This window comes from Mobula birostris, chromosome 2 (genome assembly GCF_030028105.1).
Source record: "Mobula birostris isolate sMobBir1 chromosome 2, sMobBir1.hap1, whole genome shotgun sequence".
In the NCBI taxonomy this organism is placed as follows: domain Eukaryota; kingdom Metazoa; phylum Chordata; class Chondrichthyes; order Myliobatiformes; family Myliobatidae; genus Mobula; species Mobula birostris.
In genome coordinates this window covers 134,810,643-134,838,114 of record NC_092371.1, presented here as the reverse complement: position 1 = coordinate 134,838,114, position 27,472 = coordinate 134,810,643, and the positions used below count along the sequence as shown (strand labels likewise).

The window sequence follows — 27,472 nt, the reverse complement described above, 5'->3', positions numbered from 1 at the left end:
GACTCCCCCATCATGGGAAACAACTTTGCCACATCCACTCTGTCCATGCCTTTCAACATTCGAAATGTTTTATGAGGTCTCCCCTCATTCTTCTAAACTCCAAGGAATACAGTCCAAGAGCGGACAAACGTTCCTCACATGTTAACCCGCTCATTCCCGGAATCATTCTAGTGAATCTTCGCTGTACCCTCTCCAACGTCAGCACATCCTTTCTTAAATAAGGAGACCAAAACTGCCCATAGTACTCCAAGTGAGGTCTCACCAGCGCCTTATAGAGCCTCAACATCACATCCCTGCTCCTATAACTCTATTTCTCTAGAAATGAATGCCAACATTGCATTTGCCGCCTTCACTACCGACTCAACCGGGAGGTTAACCTTAAGGGTATCCTGTACGAGGACTCCCAAGTCCCGTTGCATCTCAGAACTTTGAATTCTTTCCCCATTTAAATAATAGTCTGCCCATTTATTTCTTCTGCCAAAGTGCATAACCATACACTTTCCAACATTGTATTTCATTTGCCACTTCTTTGACCATTTTTCTAATCTATCCAAGTCTCTCTGCAGACTCTCCATTTAAAGGCACTGGTGGGCCTTCTTGGCAGTGGATTCTGCTTGGTTGGACCAAGTCAGGTCACTTGTGATATTGACCCCGAGGAACTTAAAGCTTTTGACCTGTTCCACTTGCGCACCACCGATGTAAATGGGGTTGTGCGGTCTGCTACTCCTTCTGAAGTCAACAACCAATTCCTTCATCTTGTTGAGCTGCCAGTCCTGCCCCTCCTGTAACCAAGTCTCACTAGTGGCTACAAATACCATAATTCCATGTGTTGATCCATGCCCCGAGCTCATCTGCCTTTCCTACAAATATATGCAACTCCGAACATTAGTCCCACCATGCACAATCTTTTGATTCCTGACTTTGAGATAATTTTATCTACCGTCTGTCTGGAGTGAGCATAGAATGGATTGATCTCACTAGGGAGGGATATGTTGTTAACTGACTTTGCCTTGTAGCCCATTGTAGCATGCAAGCTTTGCCACAATTGACAGATGTTTGTAAGGCTAATATGAGCTTTGGCTTGGTCTCTTACAGTCTCTTGGCACATCTGATAGCTTTGTGAAGGTCATACCTAGATTTCCTGTCAGGGCCAGATCCAACTTGAGCACCTCAGACCTGAAGTTCAGCTATAAGGAAAGGATGGACAAATTTAGACTATTTTCTCTGGAGCATTGGAGGCTGAGTGGTGGTCTGATAAATGTTTATAAATTTCTGAGAGACGTAAATAGGGTAGAGAGGGTCTTAATCCCAGGGTGGAAATCTCATGCCAGAGGATATTGATTTAAGATGAGAAGGGGGAACACTGAAAGATGATTTGAGAGGCAAGTTTTTAACACTAGTGGTAGTTGTCTGGAACATGCTTCCAGAGGAGGTGGAAGGCACCTACTTCTTCCAGAGAAGGCAAAAGAAAGGAAATCGTAGGCCAGTTAGCCTCTCAGTGGCTGGGAAAGTGTTAGAGTCTATTCTATTTTTTATATAATTTTTATTGAGTTTTCAAAGTAAATACATGAGAAAATAATATCTACCCTTCCCCCTCCCCTTAACCCTCCCCCCCGATATCTACTCCTACCTAAAGAGAAAAGAAAAAAGAAGAACCACCTGAATATTGGAAGGTTTGCACATGCTCCATGGGATAAAGATAAATTTTATATATATTTGTTACTTTTCCCAAAGAACCAGGATCTTTATCATCGGAGCTGTAAATAACGGCTCCAAATATTCAACAATGTTTCATATTTATCTCTTAAAATCTAAAACATTACTTAGCTTCTCAACTCTCATAGTTCCCTGGGGAATCCCTTTGAACTTCACCATGTTGCTATGTGTTTCCCTCCCAATCATCCAGGCAAAAAGAAAAAAAAGATAGACAAGATACAAAAAAAGAGAAAACAAAATACCCCCCCACTAATGTTGTGAATGAAAAGATACACAACACTACCCCCCTCCATTGTGTGGGTCGTGGCTATTGCCGCGCTTGCACACATGAATAACGTAGCGATTGGTCAGTGTTTCTTCCAGCTCCCCCGTAACAAAAAATTGTATGTATATAAAAAAAAATTAATGTCATTATTCCCAGCTAATATTCCTCAAATTATAACCTTTCTTCCCCTCCCTCATATAATTAATAATATATTTATATATTCATCCGCCTAAAAATCTAAACCAGGTCTAATCCTTGATCCAGTCTTCATCTTCAATCCATTTCGCTCTCCTGGGTTTGTTCTTATATCTGGTGAATGTTAAAAGAATCTCACACAAACTCCTCCGCTTTCCGGTAATCGTCAAAAAATCTTTTTTCTCCACCAGGCAAAAAAATCTTCAAGGTTGCAGGATAACGCAATATAAATTGATAACCGTGATCCCATAGGGCTTTTTTCACTGGGTTAAATTTCTTCCTTTTCTTCAAAAGTTCATAACTTATGTCTGGGTAGAAAAAAAATTTCTTCCCTTCTATCATCAGTGGCCCTTTTCTCTTCTTGGCAGCTTGGGCAGCTGCCTGTAGAATCCTTTCTTTGTCTTGAAATCTTAAGAATTTTATTAAAATTGATCGTGGATATTGGTCATCTTGTGGTTTTGGTCTTAGAGCTCTATGTACCCGCTCAATTTCAATTGATCAGTGTTCCTCTTTCATTTGCAAGGTTTTCGGGATCCACTTTTGAAAAAATTCTATTGGATTATCTCCCTCTATACCTTCTTTAAGACCAACAATTTTAATATTGTTACGTCTACTAAAATTTTCCAACACGTCCACTTTCTCCAAGAGTCGATTTCTTTCCGTATTCCAGACAAGCAGATCATTTTCTGTTTTTTCCACTCTATCGTTAATATGCTCCATTGTTCTTTCCATCTTCTGAAGTTTCTTATCCATTTTATCCTGTCTTTTCATAGCTTTATCATAGCACATCTTCACGTCTCTAAGCTCTGTTCTTAATTTTCTTAGTTCAGCCATTAGTTGCAATAAAGCCTCTCTTATGTCTCTGTCGTCTCCTTTACTTCCAGTCTCTTCCAGTTCTTCCTCCTCCTCTTCATCTGTATTCTCTGCGATATCCAATTCTGACTCTGAGTCACTTTCAGTTGCAGTGGCCGTCGGTTTTTGTAGATTAAGTTGTGTCAATTTGCGCATGCGCAATTCCGGCATCTTCTTCCGAGAGACCACCACTGCCGCCATTGCTCCCTGTTCTTGTACGCCAGAAATAAAATACGTCTCCTACGCAGGAGATCCAACCTGAATCTGAGGCTCCATCGCTGCAGTAGGCCCTTTTTTCTTCCCATCTCGCGGCGACTTCACAACAACAGACTTCTTCTGTTGTAGTTTACGAGGCATATCATAGAGTAGTCTTACGAAGTTTATGAGTAGTTTTCGGAAAGTATTTATTAACTTTGTTTAAACGGTACTTTGCTGATTTTTTACGGGAGAGCTGGATTTACACGTCTCAATCCCACGTCATCACATGATGCCCCCAGAGTCTATTCTTAAGGACGAGGTTTCCAGGTAGTTGGAGATTAAAGATAAAATAAGTCAAAGTCAGCATGGTTTCTGTAAAGAGAAATCTTGGCTGACAAATCTGTTAGAGTTCTTCGAGAAAGTAAAAAGCAGAGTGGACAAACGAGAGGCAGTGGATGTCATTTACCTGGATTTTCAGAAGGCGTTTGATAAGGTGCCACACATGAGGCTACTTAACAAGATAAAATCCTACGGCGTTACAGGAAAGATACTGGTGTGGATAACAACCAAGAGGCAGGAGGTGGGATAAAGGAGCCTTTTCTGGTTGGCTGCCGGTGACTAGTGGTTGTTCCACAGTGGTTGGTATTGGGACTGCTACTTTTCACATTGTTTGTCAATGATTTGGATAATAGAATTGACGGCTTTGTGGCAAAGTTTGTGGCAAGTATACCGCATTGGATACTGTTGGGGGGGATGACTTACCTGGGACAAGTTGCAGTAGCCGGATCTCTGGCACTGAGTCTGGTTCTGCAGTGCAGAAGGGAGGGTGGAAAAAGAGGAGAGCGGTAGTGATAGGGGACTCGATAGTTAGAGGTACAAATAGGAGGTTCTGTGGTCGTGATAGAGAATCCAGGATGGTTTGTTGCCTCCCGGGTGCCAGGGTCAAAGATGTCTCTGATCGATTGCGTGACATTCTGAAGTGGGAGGGTGATCAACCAGATGTCGTGGTGCATATCGGTACCAATGACATAGCAAGGAAGAGTGAGAAGGTTCTGGAGAGTGAGTATAGAGAGCTTGGTAGGAAGTTGAAAAGCAGGACCTCGAGGGTGGTAATCTCAGGATTGCTACCTGTACTACGTGCCAGTGAGGGTAGGAATAGGATGCTCTGGAGGATGAACAAATGGCTGAGGAACTGGTGTAGGGGGCAAGGTTTCAGATTTTAGGATCATTGGGACCTCTTCTGGGGCAGGTGGGACCTGTACAAGAGAGACGGGTTACACTTGAACTACAGGGGGACCAATATCCTTTCAGGGAGGTTTGTTAGTGCTATTGGGGAGGCTTTAAATTAGATTTGCAGGGGGATGGGAACCAGAGTACCAGAGCTGACAGTGTGGCTGGGGTGAAAATAAATGATGTTAAAAGTTCAAGCAAATCCGCTAATAGAAAGGTTGTGAGTGGTGGTAAAAATCTTCTGAGGTGTATATATTTCAATGCTAAGAGTATTGCGGGGAAGGCGGATGAGTTGAGGGCGTGGATTGACACGTGGAATTATGACCTTATAGCAATTAGTGAAACTTGGCTACAGGAGGGGCAGGACTGGCAGCTTAATATTCCAGGGTTCCGATGTTTCAGATGTGATCGAGGCAGAGAAATGAAAGGTGGGGGAGTAGCATTGCTTGTTAGGGAAAATATTACAGCAGTGCTCAGGCAGGACAGATTAGAGGGCTTGTCTACTGAGTCCTTATGGGTGGAGCTGAGAAACAGGAAAGGTATGGCCACAGTAGTGGGATTGTATTACAGACCACCCAATAGTCAACGAGAATTAGAAGAGCAAATCTGTAGAGAGGTAGCAGGCAACATAAAATTGTGGTGGTAGGGGATTTTAATTTTCCATATATTGATTGGGACTCCCATACTGTTAGGTGTCTAGATGGTTTAGAGTTTGTAAAATGTGTTCAGGAAAGTTTTCTAAATCAATATATAGGGGGACCAACTAGAGGGGATGCAATACTGGATCTCCTGTTAGGAAACGAGTTAGGACAAGTGACAGAAGTCTGTGTAGGGGAGCACTTTGGTTGCAGTGATCATAACACCATTAGTTTCAATTTGATCATGGACAAGGATAGATCTGGTCCTAGGGTTGAGGTTCTTAACTGGAAGAAGGCCAAATTTGAAGAAATGAGAAAGGATCTAAAAAGCGTGGATTGGGACAGGTTGTTCTCTGGCAAAGATGTGATTGGTAGGTGGGAAGCCTTCAAAGGAGAAATTTTGAGAGTGCACAGTTTGTATGTTCCCGTCACGATTAAAGGCAAAGTGAATAGGAATAAGGAACCTTGGTTCTCAAGGGATATTGCAACTCTGATAAAGAAGAAGAGGGAGTTGTATGAGATGTATAGGAAACAGGGAATAAATAAGGTGCTTGAGGAGTATAAGAAGTGCAAGAAAATACTTAAGAAAGAAATCAGGAGGGCTAAAAGAAGACATGAGGTTGCCTTGGCAGTCAAAGTGAAGGATAACCCAAAGAGCTTTTACAGGTATATTAAGAGCAAAAGGATTGTAAGGGATAAAATTGGTCCTCTTGAAGATCAGAGTGGTTGGCTATGTGCGGAACCAAAGGAAATGGGGGAGATCTTAAATAGGTTTTTTGCGTTTGTATTTACTAAGGAAACTGGCATGAAGTCTATGGAATTAAGGGAAACAAGTAGTGAGATCATGGAAACTGTACAGATCGAAAAGGAGGAGGTCCTTGCTGTCTTGAGGAAAATTAAAGTGGATAAATCCCCGGGACCTGACAGGGTGTTCCCTCGGACCTTGAAGGAGACTAGTGTTGAAATTGCAGGGGCCCTAGCAGAAATATTTAAAATGTTGCTGTCTACAGGTGAGATGCTGGAGGATTGGAGAGTGGCTCATGTTGTTCCGTTGTTTAAATAAGGATCGAAAAGTAATCTGGGAAATTATAGGCCAGTAAGTTTAATGTCGGTAGTAGGTAAGTTATTGGAGGGAGTACTAAGGGACAGAATCTACAAGCATTTGGATAGACAGGGACTTATTAGGGAAAGTCAACATGGTTTGTACGTGGTAGGTCACGTTTGACCAATCTATTGGAGTTTTTCGAGGAGGTTACCGGGAAAGTGGATGAAGGGAAGGCGGTGGATATTGTCTACATGGACTTCAGTAAGGCCTTTGACAAGGTCCCGCGTGGGAGGTTAGTTAGGAAAATTCAGTCGCTAGGTATACATGGAGAGCTGGTAAATTGGATTAGACATTGGCTCAATAGAAGAAGCCAAAGAGTGGTAGTAGAGAATTGCTTCTCCGAGTGGAGGCCTGTGACTAGTGCTGGGTCCATTGTTATTTGTCATCTATATCAATGATCTGGATGATAATGTGGTAAATTGGATCAGCAAATTTGCTGATGATACAAAGATTGGAGGTGTAGTAGAGAGTGAGGAAGGTTTTCAGAGCCTGCAGAGGGACTTGGACCAGCTGGAAAAATGGGCTGAAAAAATGGCAGATGGAGTTTAATACAGACAAGTGTGAGGTATTGCACGTTGGAAGGACAAACCAAGGTAGAACATACAGGGTTAATGGTAAGGCACTGAGGAGTGCAGTAGAACAGAGGGATTTGGGAATACAGATACAAAATTCCCTAAAAGTGGCGTCACAGGTAGATAGGGCCGTAAAGAGAGCTTTTGGTACATTGGCCTTTATTAATCAAAGTATTGAGTATAAGAGCTGGAATGTTATGATGAGGTTGTATAAGGCATTGGTGAGGCCGAATCTGGAGTATTGTGTTCAGTTTTGGTCACCAAATTGCAAGAAGGATATAAATAAGGTTGAAAGAGTGCAGAGAAGGTTTACAAGGATGTTACCGGGACTTGAGAAACTGAATTACAGAGAAAGGTTGAATAGGTTAGGACTTTATTCCCTGGAGCGTAGAAGAATGAGGGGAGATTTGATAGAGGTATATAAAATTATGATGGGTATAGATAGAGTGAAGGCAAGCAGGCTTTTTCCACTGAGGCAAGGGGAGAAAAAAACCAGAGGACATGGGTTAAGGGTGAAGGGGGAAAAGTTTAAAGGGAACATTGGGGGGGGGCTTCTTCACACAGAGAGTGGTGGGAGTATGGAATGAGCTGCCAGACGAGGTGGTAAATGCGGGTTCTTTTTTAACATTTAAGAATAAATTGGACAGATACATAGATGGGAGGTGTATGGAGGGATATGGTCCGTGTGCAGGTCAGTGGGACTAGGCAGAAAATGGTTCGGCACAGCCAAGAAGGGCCAAAAGGCCTGTTTCTGTGCTGTAGTTTCTATGGTTTCTATGATATGAAGATAGGTAAGGGATAGATAGTGCTGAGGAGGCAATACGATTGCAGCAGGAATTAGATAAATTGGAAGAATGGGCAAAAGAGTGGCAGATGGAGTACAGTGTTAGGAAATATATGATAATGCTTTTTGGTAAAAGGAACAATAGTGCGTACTATTATATAAATGGGGAGAAGGTTCAAACATCAGAGGGACGGGAGTCTTCGTGCTGTACTTGGAGTATTGTCAACAGTTTTGGGCCTGATATCTCAGAAAGGATGTGTTTTTCATAGAAACATAGAAAACCTACAGCACAATACAGGCCCTTCGGCCCACAAAGCTGTGCTGAACATGTCCCAACCTTAGAACTACTGAGTCTTTATCCATAGCCCTTTATTTTTCTAAGCTCCATGTAGCCATTCAGGAGTTTCTTAAAAGACCCTATCGTTTCCGCCTCCACCACCTCCCCCGGCAGCCCATTCAACGCACTCACCACTCTCTGCGTAAAAAAACTTACCCCTGACATCTCCTCTGTACCTACTTCTAAGCACCTTAAAATTATGCCCTTTCATGCTAGCCAATTCACCTCTGGGGAAAAGCCTCTCATTATCTTGTACCCCTCTATCAAGTCACCTCTCAGCCTCTGTCGCTCTGAAGAGAAAAGGCCGAGTTCACTCAACTTATTCTCATAAGGCATCCTCCCCAATCCAGGTAACATCCTTGTAAATCTCCTCTGCACCTTTTCTATGGTTTCCACGTCCTCCCTATAGTGAGGCGACCAGAACTGAGCACAGTACTCCAAGTGGGGTCTGACCAGGGTCCTATATAGCTGCAACATTACCTCTCGGATCTTAAACTCAATCCCACAATTGATGAAGGCCAATGCACGGTATGCCTTCTTAACCACAGAGTCAACCTGTGTAGCAGCTTTGAGTATCCCATGGTCTTGGACCCCAAGGTCCCTCTGATCCTCTGCACTGCCAAGGGTTTTACCGTTAATACTATATTCTGCCATCGTATTTGACCAACCAAAATGAACCACCTCAGACTTATCTGGGTTGAACTCCATCTGCCACTTCTCAGCCCAGTTTTCCATCCTATCAATGTCCCATTGTAACCTCTAACAGCCCTCCACACTATCCACAACACACCCAACTTTTGTGTCATCAGCAAGTTTACTAACCCAACCCTCCACTTCCTCATCCAGGTCATTTATAAAAATCACAAAGAGTGGGGGTCCCAGAACAGATCCCTGAGGCACACCACTGGTCACTGACCTCCATGCAGAACATGACCTGTCTACAGCCACTCTTTGCCTTCTGTGGGCAAGCCAGTTCTGGATCCACAAAGCAATGTCCCCTTGGATTCCAAGCCTCCTTACTTTCTCAATAAGCCTTGCATGGCATAACTTATCAAATGCCTTGCTAAAATCCATATACACTACATCTACGGCTCTACCTTCATCAATGTGCTTAGTCACATCCTCAAAAAATTCAATCAGGCTCGTAAGGTATGACCTGCCTTTGACAAAGCCATGCTGACTATTCCTAATCATATTATGCCTCCCCGAATGTTCATAAATCCTGCCTCTCAGGATCTTCTCCACCAACTTACCAACCACTGAAGTAAGACTCACTGGTCTACAATTTCCTGGGCTATCCCTACTCCCTTTCTTGAATAATGGAACAACATCCACAACCCTCCAATCCTCTGGAACCTCTCCTGTCCTAATTGATAATGCAAAGATCATTGCCAGAGGCTCAGAAATCTCCTCCCTCACTTCCCACAGTAGCCTGGGGTACATCCCGTCCGGTCCCAGTGACTTATCCAACCTCATGCTTTCCAAAAGCTCTAGCACATCCTCGTTCTTAATATCTACATTCTCAAGCTTTTCAGTCCACTGCAAGTCATCCCTACAATTGCCAAGATCCTTTTCTGTAGTGAATACTGAAGCAAAGTATTCATTAAGTACCTCCGCTATTTCCGCCGGTTCCATATGCAGTTTTCCATTGTTACACTTGATTGGTCCTATTCTCTCATGTCTTGTCCTCTTGCTCTTCACATATTTGTAGAATGCCTTGGGGTTTTCCTTAATCCTGTCCGCCAAGGCCTTCTCATGGCCCCTCATGGCCTTTCATTGGAGAGAGACCAGAAGGAGTTCACGAGGATAATTCCGGGAATGAAGGGGTTAACATATGAGGAGCATTTGTCAGCTTTGAGCCTGTACTCACTGGAATTTAGTAGAATACATGGGGTGATGGGGTGGAATCTCATTGAAACCTACCGAATGTTGAAAGGACTAGATAGGGTGGATGTGGAGAGGATGTTTCCTATGGTGGGGTATCCAGAACTAGAGGGCACAGCCTCAAAATTGAGGGGTGACTCTTTAAAACAGAGGTAAGGAGGATTTTTTTTTCACCCAGAGAGTAGTAAATCTGTGGAATGCTTTGCCACAGACTGCAGGGGAGGCCAGTTCTGTGGGTATATTTAAGGCGGAAGTTGGGCATTTCCTGATTGGTCAGGGCATCAAAGGATCTGGTGAGAAGGCAGGTGTATGGGGTTGAGTGGGATCTGGGATCAGCCATGATAGAATGGCAGCACAGACTCAATGGGCTGAATGGCCTAATTCTGCTCCTATGTCTTATGGTGGAAGTAGCAGATACAATAGCAACTTTTGAGAGGCATTCAGACAGACCCTGAACAGGCAGGGAATAGATGGATACAGACCATCTGCAGGCAGATGGGATTAATTTAGATTCACATCATGGTTGGTGCAGAGTTGGAGAGCGAAGGGCCTGTTCCTGTGCGGTACTGTGTGGTGTTCTGTTCCAGGGAGAATGACTCCAGATTCTCCAGTTTAATTATACCAGTATAACTGAAGCCTTTATCCCTGGGTTAACTTCATTTGCTGTCTTCTGTACCTTTCTTCCTGAAGTGATGCCCAGAAATGGACACAAAACTCCACTTGTACCTAAACCAGTGTTTTATGGTGATTCATCATAAAGCCCAGGATTTCCTTTTTTTAACCTGCCCTGCTATGTACAGCAACTTATGTACTTACTCCATATGATCCCCCTTGTCCTGTGCTCTTAAAATGGTGCCCTTTTGTTCTTTCTGTCTGAATGTAATATTTTCTGCCATTAAGTTTGTCTACTAGCCACCTGCCCTTTCCAGCATATTATATTTGAAAAGATAGCTTTGACTCTCTCCCATAATGTCTGGTTTGATGTTTCTCACATTTTTGTTTATCTATATACTACTAAAACTCTCATGCTCTTCTGTCTGTTTGTCTGTTTGTGACCTCCAATTAGTGCAAACGGTGCATTACAGCGGCACTTTTTTTGGCTAAATGGAATTAAAATGTGCTAATTTACAGAATGCAGGCAAAGTTCCGGGTTAAATATTCGTATAAAATTGCTCATTCGCAGAAATCAACAGGCTCATTTCACCCGAGAGACAATCCGCCATCATAGCAATCGGGATGCGACAGCCCGACGCATGCGCATGGTCAGCCTCAGCAGCGACACCTACTGGAGCAAAAGGGCAGGACAGCTCTATTTCGAGGGGTCACATTCTGCTAATCACCATCAGCATGTGCAGGATTGGGACAGATCTAACTGCCACCCATCAATAAGAGATAATTCAATCTTATTGTAATGATGCACTTCGAGACAGCCATAAAACCTTTTGCTGCAGTCAAAGGACATCGGTGACTACATCACATCCATTTAGGAGAGTGCCAACCACATCATCAAGAATAATCAGCGTCCTTTGGTGTTAGTACTTCGTATCTTCTATCCAGCATTAGGGTAAAAAAAAATGGTCAGCCTAATTATGCCGCATGGAAAGGGAAGGGGGACATTATGGTTAAGAGATGACGCCAAACATTGTCGGGAAGCGGCAAGGAGAGGGAGAGAACAAGAATCGGATGAGGCCAGGGCCGCACGACTCCAGGATCAAAGAGTCAAGACAAAAAAAGATGAGGGAAGAAGAGACAGAGGAGGAGAGGCATGCACGTCTCCAGGATCAGAGACAAACAACAAACAGCAGAAAAGCTGACGAGGTGGGGGGTGAAAGGGCTGCACGTCTCCAGAATGACAAAAACAGGCACGGTTGGAGGAGAGAGGAAGAGACAAAGGAGCTGAGAAATGCACGTCTCCAGGATCAGAGACAAAGAACAAACAGCAGAGATGAAGAGACAGGGAATGAATGGACTGCATGTCTCCAGAATGACAGTGAGAGGCACGAGGGTGGCAGATAAACCAGAAATAATACCATCAAAAGTGTCCTTCGTTAAATGAGGAGGAGCTATATTTGCTTTGCTATGCGTCGTTCTTCTTTAATAAACTGAGGTTTTCTACTTCAGTTTCCAAAACAAAGCGATACCAATAGCATTCAGGAAAATTTAATGTTCATTCTGTTCTCATCAGACTGCACAACCCTTCTCTCAAAGGGCGCCCTAACGGGTCACTCCGTTGTCTAGTACTTTCTATTCTTTTGTGCCGTCACTCTGTATCCAAATTGTGATATTTTTTAAAGGAGAAATAATTAGTGTATGTGTTGTTGACAATAGCACCATTTGAATGAATCATCGTTAAAAAGAGTGTGGGGGTGGGGAGAAGTAGTCACCTGGAAGATGAATTCACCTACATCTCACTCATTCGATTGTGAATGTTTTTAAATTGCTGCATTTATCAAGCTTTGCATATTTAAAATAGTGGCCTTGAGAGGCAACCAGGTTTACAAGCTAAAAAATCACAACAGTTGTCTTGATACTAATAGCCACAAACTTACTGAACAGCTATGATAGTTATTCTTTTATTTATGATTTCACAAAAAAAAATAAGCTTATTTGGAAGAAAATCAGTGTCATTATGATATTGATCTTGTTTTTTTTTAATTTTAATGACAGGATTAATATTGAATAGTAGAAATATATTTCATAGAAATCTATTGTGGTTTGAAAAAGTTATCACTATGATATTTTTCATTTTCAGTTCCAACCTTTTGATGACTTCTTTTCGAAAGGAGGCTTAAAAACACTTGCGTTCTTTTTCCAAAACGCTGAACCACCACCAATAGGTAAAATTTATTAATGGCACAGCAAAGATCACAAACACTCAGTCACTCAAGTACTGTGATGTTACTTGTATTGTAGTGCATCAGTAATTGAGTTCAGTTCTGCATGTGATTTGAATGCTTAACCATTGTGACCATACAGAACACAATGGAGAAATATAGTGTAAATTCATGACATTTATTATTTTTTGTTTTAATGGGAAGGGAGGGTTTAATCATTTTGTTAAGTGAGAAACATAGAAATACACTTAAAACAAAACAACTTAGGCACTTGGCTGAATATGTTTCTTTTGGCAGATTGTACCTTTATAGTTTTCTGTTTCTATAATTTTCCAATGGTTTACGTTTTGAGTGGACATTTGATCTGCTTCTCATAGACAACTTGTTAAGCATTGTCAGAAGTAAACTAGTTAAAAAACCCATCCGATAATCAGTACAACTGTGTAATCACTGGATTTAGAGTGGGTACACATCACAATACTGTATTTTCTAATTATACTTCTTTTGCTCCTTTAATATTTATACCTGAAAGACTGCATGTATAATTTTGATAATCTTTTGAATATGTGAAATCACAAACTATGGTTTCATAGAAAGCCATGCTTTAGTAAAAACACTGTCGAAAAAGGAAAAATACTGGTCTACTGTTGGCCTGACATCAGTTTTTGAGCAATTTTTACAGGCTCTCTCTGGGTTACAAATGCCTGATTTATGGGAAGCTGTAAATTTAAGTGAGCTTCCATAAATATTAATAAATTCAAATGCGAACTGGTTTTGGAAAACAGTGTTTACAGGTAGTCTTCCCACAGTAAATAGACACTATTTCCCCTTAAGGCTATCAGTTTTTCTGTAGGAGGCCACTTCAACAACTTCGTTTGGAAATTGACTACCAATCACATTTTATATGCCCTATTAAGCAATGTCACATCCCCTGATACTTCAAACCCATCAATATCAGCCGTTGATTGTGACATCCTGATTTCATATTATTGTAATTAGGCAGGGGAAGAACATAAGTTAGGTGTTGATGTTAATTAGTGCTCATCAACACCATGGAGATGTGATTACCATATTGAGCAATTTTGCACATTTTCTGACTTGGGGGAAAAAATGAACGTATGGCTGTTGTAAAAATGAAACTCATCTGTAAATGAGTTCTGCCTACATTGGGAAAATATTAACAGAAATTAATAACAGTATTTGGCAACCAACTTGGATTTATGAACGGGAAACAATGAGATTAGAAAGCTGGGTATTGGGGAATGTGGTGCATTGAACTTTCAGAAGAACTTTAAGGTGATCACAAGGTTATTTAAAAAATGTGTACAAGGAATTGGAGAAAATATTGGTGTGGATTAAACAATGGTAAGTTGGGGGAATCAGGGTGATGCCGCTATCCACAATCTGTGTCAATAATCTGAAGAGGAGTTTCAAATTTTTAATACAATATAAAAGTTTATCAATTTTGGGTAACAGTGTGAGTTGTGAAGGGGTTGCAAAGAAGTTTCAAGACGATAGGCAGTCTAATAAATGAGTGAGGTCATGCTCTTGTACCTCTAGCAGGTAGGAGTTGTAGATTTGGAAGGTATTGTCTTTGAGTGCTGCACCTCTTGCTGTAGATGGTACAATATTTTGTTAATGTACATTGGTTGTGGAGTGAGTGAATGTTTGTACCTATCAGGTGGGATGTTATATACTGTATGCTGCTGAGCTTGAATGTGGTTGAAACTACATTCGTCCAGGCAAGTGGAAAGTATTCCACCACATTCTTGAGTTGAGCCTTGTAGATGGTAGACAAGTTTGGGGAGTTTGGTGATATACTATCAGCAGGTTTCCTAGACTCTGGCCTGCTCTTAGAGTCATAGAGCAATAGACACAGAAACAGGCCCTTTGGATCAACTAGTCATGCCACCATGTTGTTCAGTCAGCTTGTCCCGCTTTCCTTTGTCTGGACCATATTCTCTAAGTCCCTCCATGTACCTATCCAAGTACTACTTAAATGATACTATTGTACCTGCCTTAAGCACTTGCTGCCTCATTATCTGAGGAATTGTGAATGGAGTTGAACGTTGTGCTGTTATCATTGAGCATTCATATGTCTGACCTTACAATTGAAAGGTTATTGATGAAGCAGCTGAAGACTGTTAGACCCAGGAATGCTCTGAGGAACTCCTGGCTGAGTTGATTGACCGTGAACCGTCATAATCATTTTCCTTTGTGCTAGGTATGATATCAACCCACAGAGGTTGTCTACTCAGATTCCCATTGATTAGTATTAGCTGTAAGGAGAAGTCAGATAAACTGGATTGTTTTCTCTAGAGCATCAGAGTCTGAGGGGCAACTTCATACATGTATGAAATTGAGAGGCAGAAGATAGGTGGTCAGAGTCTTTTTCCCTTGGTGGAAATGTTGGGTTAATATAATAGGGTATAGATTTAAGGTAGAGGGCAAACATTAAAGAAGATTTACAAGATGGGTTTTTACATAGAGATTGGTGGGTGACTGGAAGAGGTGGTGGAAGCAAGGTTTAAGAGGCAACTGTGTTCCCCCATTCTCTGACTGTTCATGTTCAGGCTGATGGGATTCATTTGGAATGACATTGTGGACATTTGGGATGGCATTGTAGACACGTGGGCTGAAGGCCCTGTCCTGTATTGTAGTGTTCTGTGTTATATGATTCCAGTTTAGCCAGGGTTCCTTGATGCCATTCTTGATCAAATTCCTCTCACTTCAACTCTGCAGTTTAGCCCCTTTGTCCATGTTTGAGCTGAAAATGAGGTCAGGAACTGGAGGAATCCAAACTGTGTGGGGTGAAATTCAGTTTCAATCTGCAAGTGATGATTTAGAAATGTTTGGAAAGATTTGTGGCTGTGGAATTTGTTCTGCACCTTATTGGAGAAGTGGAAATGACTGTAGATGAATATATAAAAAAAAGAGATTCTGCCTGAAAGGGCTTCTGGCATTCCTGGAAGAGAAGTGGCAGTAAATGATATAGTAATTAAAATTGAAAGTAATTGTTTTCTCTCCTATTATTCTCATTAATTTATTAACTATATTGGTCTGTAAACATTGGGATTACCTGGCAACACCCTGACAGAGACATTCCTTTTGTCCTATCTATCTAACCCCGATCCCCACTTTTCACCATAAAATGTTAAATCTTGTTTCATTGTTGCTGTCTGACCTGACTGAATTGATGTAACTGTTACAAGCTGAATCTGCAACCTCTGTATATTTGCCTCTATATATTTTTTAATTCAACATTTAACTTGATGGTGTAAAATGTGCACAAAGGTGGCATAGATTCACAGTGACACAGCATCTAAACAAGCCCTTCTGTCCAATGCATGTGCTGACAAAGATGTTTGTCTGAGCTACTCCCAGTTGCATTTAGCCCATATCCCTCTGACCCTTTCCAATCCATGTACTTGTCTACACTTTGAAATGCCTCTGACGGCCCATTCCGTATCCCCATCATCCTTTGTGTGGTGGAGGAAGTTGCCCTTCTGACTACCTTAATCTTTACTCTCTCACCTCGTACATATGCCTTCTAGTTGTAAACTATGCTACCTTGGGAAAAGGCTGCAACCATTCACCTTATCTAAGCCCCTCATGACTTTATAGATCTCTATAATGTCACCCTCTGAACCCTCCTCTCCAAGAAAAGGGCCTCAGACTTTCCCGTCTCCCCTCAAGTCAAGACCTACTGTCCCGATTACAACTTTGCATCTTTTCAACATTCTTTCCAGCTTAGTTACATCTTTCCTCTAGCCCAGCGATCAGAACTGCACACAACCTGTACAACTGGAATATGACATCCCAAAACTTGTACTTTGTGCCCTGACTGCTGAGGGAAGCATGCCAAAAGTGTTTTTCACCTCCCTGTTGCCACCTTCAAGGAACTATGTGCTTGTCATCTAGGTCTCTCTGTTCTACAACCCTCTCCGGGGCGCTGCCATTTTACTGGGGAAGTCCTGCAGAATACAATTTGCACTTGTTAGTTAAATTTTGTTTTTTTATTTGTAGCCTATGATATTATATTTCCCATTGCATGTCAGGTGGATTGTCAAAAACTTCATGTTTCACTGTTTTCCTTGAATCCCAGTATGAAATTTTCTTCGCTTTAGTCAGTAATCATGGTTAATGAAGAACCTGCAAACTTTGTCCAGAGTCTTGTTTCCTTTCCCTATTCCCTTTACATTCAAGTGAATATTCTTGGATCGTGAGTTTTCCCACCCAATATTATCACTTAAGCATTTGAAAAATTTTAGGTCATACATTTTCATGGTGACTAATTAGAATTAAAGTGATTTGATTTTGGGAGTGGGTAGTCAGGCCACAGAGAACAGAAATATAATTTTAGAATGGATGTGTATCAAATATTTTCAGAATTGTTTTGATACTTTTTGACGCTAGTCTCAATGTGAGTATTCTTTTGTGGGTGTAAAGGAAGTGGAAAAGGGGATGGTATCATGGTCCCCTGTATAATAATTGGTTCCAATGTATAGTTTAAAGATGTGTAATGTAAAGTACATGTAGACCTAGAAATACATTCCTGATTATTGTACTGATGCAGGATTCAACAGTGTTGGCTTCAAAAATTTAGTTCCTTTGAAATCCATGGAAATGTACAGTGTTCTGCCATTGCTGTAACAATTCTAAAAAGGCAATTGTTTCTATACATTTCTGCATATTTCTGAATGTGAAGATTAAATTGTTGACTAACTCTTTGATTAATTACATCTAGAATGCGGCCGAATGATTTTTGGAGTTGCTAAGGGGGCCCAAATGAAGAGATTATTTATGGGCAGTTTATCCACTTCAAACCTTAGTGGCCTATGTTTATTCTTTGTGAGGTACAAAAATGATATTCCTATCACAGCAAGAAATATTAATGAGGTATGAATATTTTGCATTTTATTGATTAGTCATTTTAAGAGTCGTAGGGAAAGTCATAAAGGTATGCAGAATGGAATAGGTCCTTTGACCCAGTGAATCTCTGCCAACCATTCAGATAGATCTTATTTTTATTCCCATTTTTTGTTCTCCATATTCTCATCAGTTTCTCCCAGTTCTCCCCACTCACTTACACTTTAAGGATAATTTACAGTAGTCAATTAATCTCATAATCAGTTTGCTTTTGGGATGTGGGAGGAAACCACTGTTATTACAGGAAGAATATGCTAACTGTACATAGGCAGCACCCGAGGTCAAGATTGAACTGAGGTCTCTGGTGCTGTTCGGTAATGCTCTAGCAGCTGCACCACTGTGTCATCAAATTTATTTATTATTTGATGATATTAACTTACAAAAATTTTCAACATGGATTTAAAAGAAATAGCGAATACTTAAAACTGAAAATTCCAATACAGTACCTATCAGCCACTGAAAGGCATGAGAAAGATCAGAGCACATTATCTACTTATGTGGATCAAATTTATCATTGCAAGATGACTTCTTTTTTTCAAGAAAATATTTTCTCCTTAGCAAGATGTAGTTGTAGTATTGGACAAGCAAAAAAATGATTAAGGAAGGGGTACACAGAAAGGCAAGCTTTATTTAAAAGCAGATAAGTCATTGGGCACAGGTGAGATGCACCATAGATTGCCAAAGGAACTAAGGATTAAATTGGAGCCCTGGTATAATCTTTCACACATTGTTATGGAAAATGTAAAAGCAATAGGGTGGTTGTGTAGGGTATATTTAATTTCCCCAATATTGATGAGGGCTCTCATAGTGCCAGAGGTTTAGACGGGCAGAATTTCTTGGTACATCCAGGAGGGTTTCTTGACAAAGTATGTAGATAATCCTACCAAGAAAGGGGCCACACTAGATAATAGATGTATATTGGGAAATGAGCCTGCCCAAGTGATTGGCATTTCAGTAGAACAGCATTTTGGGAACAATGATCTCAATTCAGTTTTCAAATAGTTATAGATAAGGGTAAGACTAGACATTGGGGGAAGGTGCAGAACTGGGGAAAGGCTAATTACAACAGTAATGGGCAGGAACTGGAGAGAGCTTTTCTTGAGCAAGTCCACATCTGACATTTGGGAGTTTTTAAAAGGTGAACTAGTCATAATTCAAGTTCCAGTAGCTTTACAGCATAAGAGATTCTGTACATTTAGTAAAAAGAAAAGGAGAAGAAAACTGAAGCAGGAAATCAGGATGGCTGGAAGTGCACTTAGCACATGTTAGATAGGACAGTACAGCAGAGTACAGGTTCTTCGGCCCATAATGTTGTGCTAACCAATATAAACCTACTCCACAATCAATCTAATCCAGTGGTTCCCAAACTTCTTTTGCGTTACCACCCCCCTTGGCTCCCAGAACACATTCCTAGCACCCCGTCTCCCTTTCTGGCCATTACTCAACAATTAAAAAGAATTTTGATTTACGGTGCACAGTGGCGGGGATAAGGGGAACTGCAAATTCCAAGCAGTGATAAATAATTGCAAAAGATAATCAAATCTATATAAAGCTAGAAATAAAATTACTTTAATTACAGTAAAAATAATTTTCATCACCAATTTTAGAGCTTACATTAGTAGTCCAATTCTTCACTACTTCATTGCTTTTTCACCTTTCAATGAGATGGATGGGCTTGGTGCAGTGATACCAGCTTCTCAACATCAGACTGAGTGTTACTCAGAAGGAGTCTCAGATCCCCAAGTTCAGTAATTTGCAGTCTGTTTTGTTGTTTGAAGGAACTTTGGTGACTACACTGAACCAGTGCGCCACTAAATACGGTGTTGAAAGTCAATAAAGAACATCTTTATTGATCTAAGATGATGAGAGGCATTGATTGTGTGGATCGTCAGAGGCTTTCCCAGGGCTGAAATGGCTAACACAAGACGGCACAGTTTTAAGGTGCTTGGAAGTAGGTACAGAGGAGATGTCAGGGGTAAGTTTTTTTACGCAGAGTGTGGTGAGTGCGTGGAATGGGCTGCTGGCGACTGTGGTGGAGGTGGATACAATAGGGTCTTTTAAGAGGCTGCTGGATAGGTACATGGAGCTTAGAAAAATAGGGAGCTATGGGTAACCATAGGTAATTTCTAAGGTAAGTACATGTTTGGCACAGCATTGTGGGCCGAAGGGCCTGTATTATGCTGTAGGTTTTCTATGTTTCTATCTTGACCTTTTTCCACAATGCAGGATAGCATTCAGAGATTACTTTCTGCAACCAAAATTCTTTGATTTTTTTTTTGAACCTCGTCTTCAGCTCAACGTCGTTGTGTAGTGAGATCAGTTCTTCCTCCATTCTTCCTTTTAATTCCTCATTATGAGTGTTCAGGAATGGATTTATTGCCCAATCTAGAATTTGAATCAAGAGCAGATCCTGAAATCTCCTGAGATCTCTCTGACATGTCTTTATGCAGCTCACCCAGGTGGACACAATATACATTCAGATCATTATCTGGTATTCCTCCTTTCTCTTCCAACTCAGAGAGGCTCATTGATTGGAGAAGGTTGCAGCAACCAATGTTGCACTGAAATAGGGTTAACTTGGGCAGAGTTGTAGAGACAAGTGATTTGACTTTGATAAGATCCACATCATTTCCTTACAACTGAAGCTTCAAAATCTCATAAAAGTGCCTCAGGTAATTTCTTTTTGTGAGCCATTTGACTTCTGTGTGCAACAGCACATGTTCAAACTATTCATCATTCTCAATATAAAGCCCTCGACAAGTCGAAAATTGAAAGCATGGGACTTGATTTTAATTACTGTGTGATAACAGTATTCAATGATTTACCCAGCTGATCACTTTTCCCCCCAACAAGATGCCTCTGAATTACATAGTAAATGGTAATATGTTAGGTAAAGATTTTTTTCAAGAAACTAATCACCCCATGATGGCATCCTGTCATTGATGGTGCCCCATTTGTTGCTCAAGCAAGAATGTTCGTGAGCGGACTATCCTTCTCTTAGAAAAATTGTTCGACAACCTGAAATATTGACTCCCCTTTTGTATCTGTTTCGAATCCCCTTGCAAATAACACTCTTGAACCATGCTTTGCGTCTTTTATGGAGCGAACATAACCAAGATGCAAAGATTTAAGTTGACGTCCAACTGCACAGCAAACTCTGTTGTCCAAAGTATGTTGCACAATGTGTCTACCACATTCTCAGACTTTTCATCTATTTGTCTTTGACAAATTGTCGCTGAGCAGACTCGCTTTAATTATTTTGTCTGTGACTTGTACAAAACTGTGCTCAGAACCTCCCTGACTGTTGGCAGAATCAGTTCTTCTCTAATTGCATGGGGCTTTCCAGATTTAGCAATGAGCAATGAAATGTTGTATGAAGCATGCAAATCATCAGTGTTGTGAAGTGCTGGCCAAGTGACTGAAGATGGGCCACGTTCTTCTTTGCTTTATCAGAGTGTATTCTCTTCAAATGTTGAAGGAGCCTGGATGGTTTCATTCCCTCATTTGAAAAATCTTTTTCACACAGCCAACACATTGGCTGCTGCCAGTTGTTTGGTGAAGGTATAAATCCATATTTCATATTCTGTCTGTTGTGTATTTAATATTTCAGTAATATTTGAGTAGGGTGGCTGGTGGTGTAGTGGCATCAGCGCTGGACTTCAAGGCAGATGGTCCTGAGTTCAAACCCAGCCGGGTCCCAATTTGGGCAGCAGCAGTATCTGCGCAGAGGAAAGGCCTGGCAATCTGCTTCCGTATCTTGCCATGAAAACCCCGTGGATAACTACACTATCCATAGGGTCACCATGTGTTGGCGATGACTTGACGGCACTTCTTTTTCCTTTGATATGTCTCTGCTATTTTCATTATGGATTAACAACCACAGTCAATTGTCTATTGTTCAGGTCCAATGATTAATTTATGATGTCATCTCAATTCAGGCAAAACTTGACTCTACCTCAAGGTACATAAAGTGGGGCAGCGATATCTCAGTTGAGCCATTGCCTAGAGAAATGCAGTCAATACCATTTGAAAGGGCAGATTGTGAACTTTACCCCATTGAGCGTCATACCCTAATTCACAGGAATTGCATCACTGTGTGATTAGTTATGGAAATCGCACAAGTTAACCCTAACTATGGTAGAGAGGCAATAATGTGAGGGTCGGCCCCGGAAATAACGTGATTTCTTCAGTCCAGATTTCCCATGATATGCCAAGTATAGAAGTGTCACATTGCTTTTCAACAACTATGCCGTGCTTCGAGCAAAGTCTAAGTGAAAGGTGGGTTAGCAAGAGATGAGGTGATTACGTGATCATTGTAATCAATTATGAGACATTGAGGATCAAATGCACATAATTAATTCATTTCTTAAATTAAGCTTGTAAATTTCAGTTGTCCCCTTGCTACTGAGAACCCTCCACTGTTTTCTTTATCTTTGTTGCCTCCTTGGAAACTCCCACCGCCCCTAAGGGGTGATATCATTCTCTTTGTGAACCACTGGTCTGACCCTTCCTATGTAGCCCCTAAATCTCCATTATTTTCAAACATTCATCTGTTAGAATAGTCATGGGCAAGGACGGTATGGGGAAAGTATTTAATTGGGAGAGGGCTAATTACAATAGTATTGGGTAGGAACCTGGGAGTGTAAATTGGGAACAGATATTCTCAGGCAATGCACAACAGAATATGTTTAACCCATGAGACAGAGAAAGGATGGTAGGATGATGGAGCCATGGTGGACAGAGAGTGGGACATTTAGTCAAGAGGAAGGAAGCATATTTAAGGTTTAAGAAGCAAAAATTGGACTTGACTCAGGAGTTGTAAGGTAGCTAGGAAGGATCTTAAGGGCTATAGGAAGGGTCACGAGAAGGCCTTGGCAAGTAGGATTAAGGAAATGCGCGTTCTATATGTGCAAGGCAGCAGACTGCAAGCCCCTACAGAGGATAGTTAAAATCGCCTAGAGGATCACCGGGTCTCACTCCTTCCCCTCCCCCCCCCCCACATGTTTTATGGGTGCGGTGCAGACTGGGGGGACATTTTTTCATTTGGTTTTATATGTACAGTCAGATGACAATGAACTTTAACTTGAAGAACATTAGGATAAATGCGACCTGGGACTGGATGGGATATACCAAGATTATTATGGGAAGTGAGGTAGAGATTGCTGGGGTTTTGACGATGATTCTTGCATCCTCACTGGCCACAGAAGTAGTACCAAAGGATTGGAGATGGCACATTTTGTTCCATTGTTCAATAAGGTAATTATGGATAATCCTGGACTAGTGATTTTTATGTGAGTAGTGGCAAATAGAAGGGATTCTTAGGGACAGGAGATACAATCTTTTGGAGAAGTGTAGTTTTATTAGGGAACATCAGCATGACTTTGTGAGGGGTAGGTCGTGCTTCATAAGCATTGACTTTTTCAAGAGAGTAACATGGTGAAGGTAAAGTGGTGGAGAAGCTAATCGATAAATCAGGGGCCAGAACGGTACAGCAGAGTATGAACCTTTCGGTTCCCTTTGTCAAATGCCTTACTTAAATCCAACAGACCACATTCACTGCTTTACCCTCATCAATTTATTTCCCCATGGTAGGCTCATTCAGAAAGTCATTAGGCATGGATCCTTGGAAACTTGGCTCCATAGATTTGGAATTGGCTTGCCCATAGAAAACAGAGGGTATAGTAGTAGATGGAGCAGATACTGTCTGGGGTTTGGTGAATAGTGTTGTTCTGTGACCCCTGATCTCTGTGACTTGGACGAGGAAGTGGAAGGGTGCAATAGTAAATTTGCAGATGACATGAAGGTTGGTGGTGTTATAAATAGCATAGAAGGTTATTGCAGGTTACATCAGAAAATGGACAGAATGCAGAGCTGGGCAGAGAATTGGCAGACAGATGGAGTTCAGTCTGGAAAAATGTAAAGTGATAGAATTTGGAAGATCAGACTTGAAGACAGAGTATAAGGTTAATAGCAGAATTCGTAGCAGTGCAGGGAAACAGGGGTCCAAGTACCTAGATCCCTCAAAGTTGCCAATCAAGTTGATAGGGTGGTTAAGAAGGTGTATGATGTGTTAGCCTTCATTAGGTGGGAGATTAAGTTCAGGTGCCACAATGTAATGTTGCAGCTCTGTAAAACTGGTTAGACATTTAGAGAATTGTGTTCGGTTATGGTCACCTCGTAGGAAGAATTAGAGAGGGTGCAGAGGAGATTTACCAGAATGCTGCCTGGATTAGAGAATGTGTTTTGTAATGAAGGGTTGAGTGAGCTAGGCCTTTTCCCTTTGGAGTGATGTAGAAGACAGGCAACTTAATAAAGATGTGTAAGATTATAAACGTTAGAGATGGAGTGGACAGCCATTGCCTTTTTCCCAGGCAGTAATGGCTAGCACTAGAGAGGACATTTATGATGAGTGGAGTAAAGTTTAGAGGAGATATCAGGTAGTTTTTTGCAGAGTGTGGTGGGTGCCTGGAATGCCCTGCTGGAGGTGGTGGTAGAGACTGATACAATAGGGACAGTTAAGAGAATCTTAAATGGTCACACAGATGAACAAAAAGAATGGAGGATTATGGGCTATGTCAGAGGGAAGGGTTAGATTGATTGTGGAGTAGGTTAAGTGGGTTATAGCTGTATTGTGTTACACTATTCTATGTTTTGCATTCATATGTCTAACTTAGTCTTTTAACTATCCCCATTGTATCAGACTCTATCACCACTTTCAACAGTGCATTCTAGACACCCACTATTCTATGTTAGTAAAGAAAGACCCCACCTTTGACATTTCCCTAAAGTTTTCTCCAAAGTCAACTCAAAAGTAAATTTATTATCAAAGTATGTACATTTTACCTTACACTTCCTTGAGATTCATTTTTTTTCATTTACAGGAAAATAAATACAATAACATTTATGAAAAACTATACATGAACAAAGACTGACAAATGACCAATATGGAAAAGAAGTTAGTATGGTCTAACCAGAGTTTTATAGAGCTGCAACATTACCTCACAGCTTTTGAACTCAATTCTGGAGATCAGCACATCATATACCTTCTTAACCACCTAGTCAACCAGCGCAGCAGCGTTGAAGGATCTATGGATTTGGACACCAAGATCCCTCCGTTCCTTCACAATGCCAAGAATTCTGCCATTAACCTCGTATTCTTTCTTCAGTTTGACCTTCCATCTGTCACTTCACTGCCCAACTCTGCATCCTGTCAATATCCTATTGTAACCTATGACAACCTTTTACAGTAATGAGTAGGATTTAAAAAAAAAACTTGAGGGAGTTTATATGTAGGTTAAAAACACAAAGGTGACCAGGGAGAGAGTACAGCCATTTAAGGGCAAAGAAGAGAATTTATGCCTGGAGTGGGAGGAGATGGGCAAGGTAATAAAGGGCATTGAGTAAAATAAAAGTCAGTAAGTCATTTTGCTGATGTATACATTTTTTGTTTTGACACATATGGAGTATTGCATGCAGTGCTGGACACTGCATCACAGGAAGAACATGGAGACTTTGTAGTGCATGCAGAAGAGGATCACCCCCCCCCCCTCCCCAGGATGTTGCTTGGGTTAGGAAGTATTAGCTGTAAGGAGAGGTTGAACAAAGTTTGATCGTTTTTTTTGTGGTGCTGAGAGGTGACCTGATTGAAGTGTATAAGATTATGAGAGGTATAGTTCAGAAGGCGTTTTCTCAAAGTGGAAATATCAAATACTAGAGGGCATAATTTTTAAGGTGAGAGGGGGAGTTTAAAGACTTGAGTCAAACTTTTTAAAAACAGTTTGGTAGGTGCTCTTAGGTGAAGTGTGTAAGAAAATATGGGGGTATCTTTTAAGAATCATTTGGACAGGCATTTCATCAGGCAGATAATGGAGGGATATGGACCACATGAAGACAATTGCCATAGTCTGCACAGATATTGTGGGCTAAAGGGTCTGTTCCTGTGCTGTTTTGTTTTATGTTCTTTGCCTCCGACCACCAAGTCAATTTTATATCCACTTGTTTAGATTATCCTGAATCCCATTGGTTTCAACCTTCTGGATCAGCTTACTATGCAGGGTCTTGATAATGCCAATGGGGAAATCATAGAGTTGTAGGACAGTACACACAGAAGCAGGCCCTTTGGCTTATCTAGTCTGTACCAAACCAATAGACTGCCTCGTCCCATTGATCTGCCCCCGGACCACAGCTCTCCCGTCCATGTATTAAATTCCATATGCCGTTTTTTTCAGCCCATTTTCCCAGCTGTTCCAGATCCAGTTGCAAGCTTTGATAGTCTTCCTTGCTGTCTAATACACCACCTAACCTTGATGTTGTCTGCAAATTTGCTGATCCAGTTTACTACATTATCATCTAGATCATTGATACAGAAGACAAACAACAGTGGACCCAGCACTGATCCCTGCAGCACATCACTAGTCACAGGCTTCCAGTCAAAGAAGCAACCATCTACTACCAATCTCTGGCTTCTCCTGTATAGCCCATGTCTAATTCAATTTACAACCTCATTTTGAACTTCAAGCAACTGACACTGCTTGACCAATCTCCCATGTGGAACCTTGTCACATGCCTTGCTAAAGTCCATGTAGACAACATCCACTGCTTTGCCTTCATCAACTTTCCTGGTAACTTGCTCAAAAAACTCTATACGATTGGTTAGACATGACCTACCATGCACAAGGTCATGTTGACTATCCCTAATCAATCCCCATCTGTCCAAATAAGTGTATATCCAGTCTTTTGGAATACCTTCCAGTAACTTCTCCACTACTGATGTCAGACTCAGCAGCCCATAATTTCCTGGTTTATTCTCAGAGTTTTTCTTAAACAATGGAACCTTAGCTATCATCCAATCCTCTGGCACCTCGCCTGTCACTAAGGATGTTTTAAATATCTCTGCTAGGGTCCCTGCAATTTCTGTACTTGCTTTCCACAGGGTCCAAGGGAACATCTTGTTAAGCCCTAGGGATTTATCCACCCTAATTTTCCTCAGAACTGCAAACACCACCCCCTCTGTAATTTGTGTAAGGTCCATGACCTTGCTGCTGCTTTGCCTCAACATCCATACACTCTGTGTCTGCTCCCAAGTAAATACAGATGCAAAAATTCTATTTAAGATCTCCTCATCTCTTTTGCATAGATTACCACTCTGATCTTCCAGAGGACCAATTTTGTATCTTGCTATCCTTTTGCTCTTAATATATGTGAGATTCTCCTTCACCTTATCTGCTAGGGCAATCTCATTCATTCTTCACCTTGTCTGCTAGAGTAATCTCATGCATCTTCACTTTATCTACCAGGGTAACCTCATGAATTCTTCACATTGTCTGTTAAAGTAATCTCATGCATTCTTTACCTTGTCTGCTAGGGCAACCTCATGCATTATTTTAGCCCTCCTGATTTCCTTAAGTGTTCTCTTGTATTTCTTATACTTGTCGTTTGTTCCTACCTGCCTATACCTGTTATTCTGACAGGAACATATAAACTCTGTACTCACAATATTTCACCTTTTGAAGGCCTCCCACTAACCAAGTAAACCTTTGCCAGAAAACAGCCTGTCTTAATCCACACTTGCTAAATCCTTTCTGATGCCATCAAAATTGGCCTTTCTTCTTTTTAGAATCACAACCCGTGGACCAGACCTATCCCTTTCTATAATTGCTGATCAAGGAAATTTCCCTGATTTGCCAAGATCTTTCCCATCCAGCCCTTTTGCAATATGGGAGTCCCAGTCAATATGTGGAAAGTTAAAATCACCTACTATAAAGCCTTATGTTTCTCGCAAGTGTCTGCAATCTCTCTACAAATTTATTCCTCTAAATCTCATGGACTGTTGGGTGGTCTACTCTATAGTATCTCATTAATGTGGTTATCCCTTTCTTATTCCTCAGTTCCACCCACGTAGTCTCAGTAGACAAGTTCTTCAGTCTGTCCTGA

General features: G+C 41.2%; 1 protein-coding gene across 1 annotated transcript in view; it reads left to right on the top strand.

Annotated features, from left to right (window-relative positions):
- LOC140210924 (dynein axonemal heavy chain 8-like) overlaps positions 1-27,472 on the top strand; it is a 504,855-nt gene that overhangs the window by 4,279 nt on the left and 473,104 nt on the right. Inside the window, exons 2-3 of the mRNA XM_072280194.1 lie at positions 12,529-12,613; positions 17,358-17,509. Of these exons, the coding sequence (XP_072136295.1) occupies positions 12,529-12,613; positions 17,358-17,509 (237 nt within the window). The remainder of the gene's footprint in view (positions 1-12,528; positions 12,614-17,357; positions 17,510-27,472) is intronic.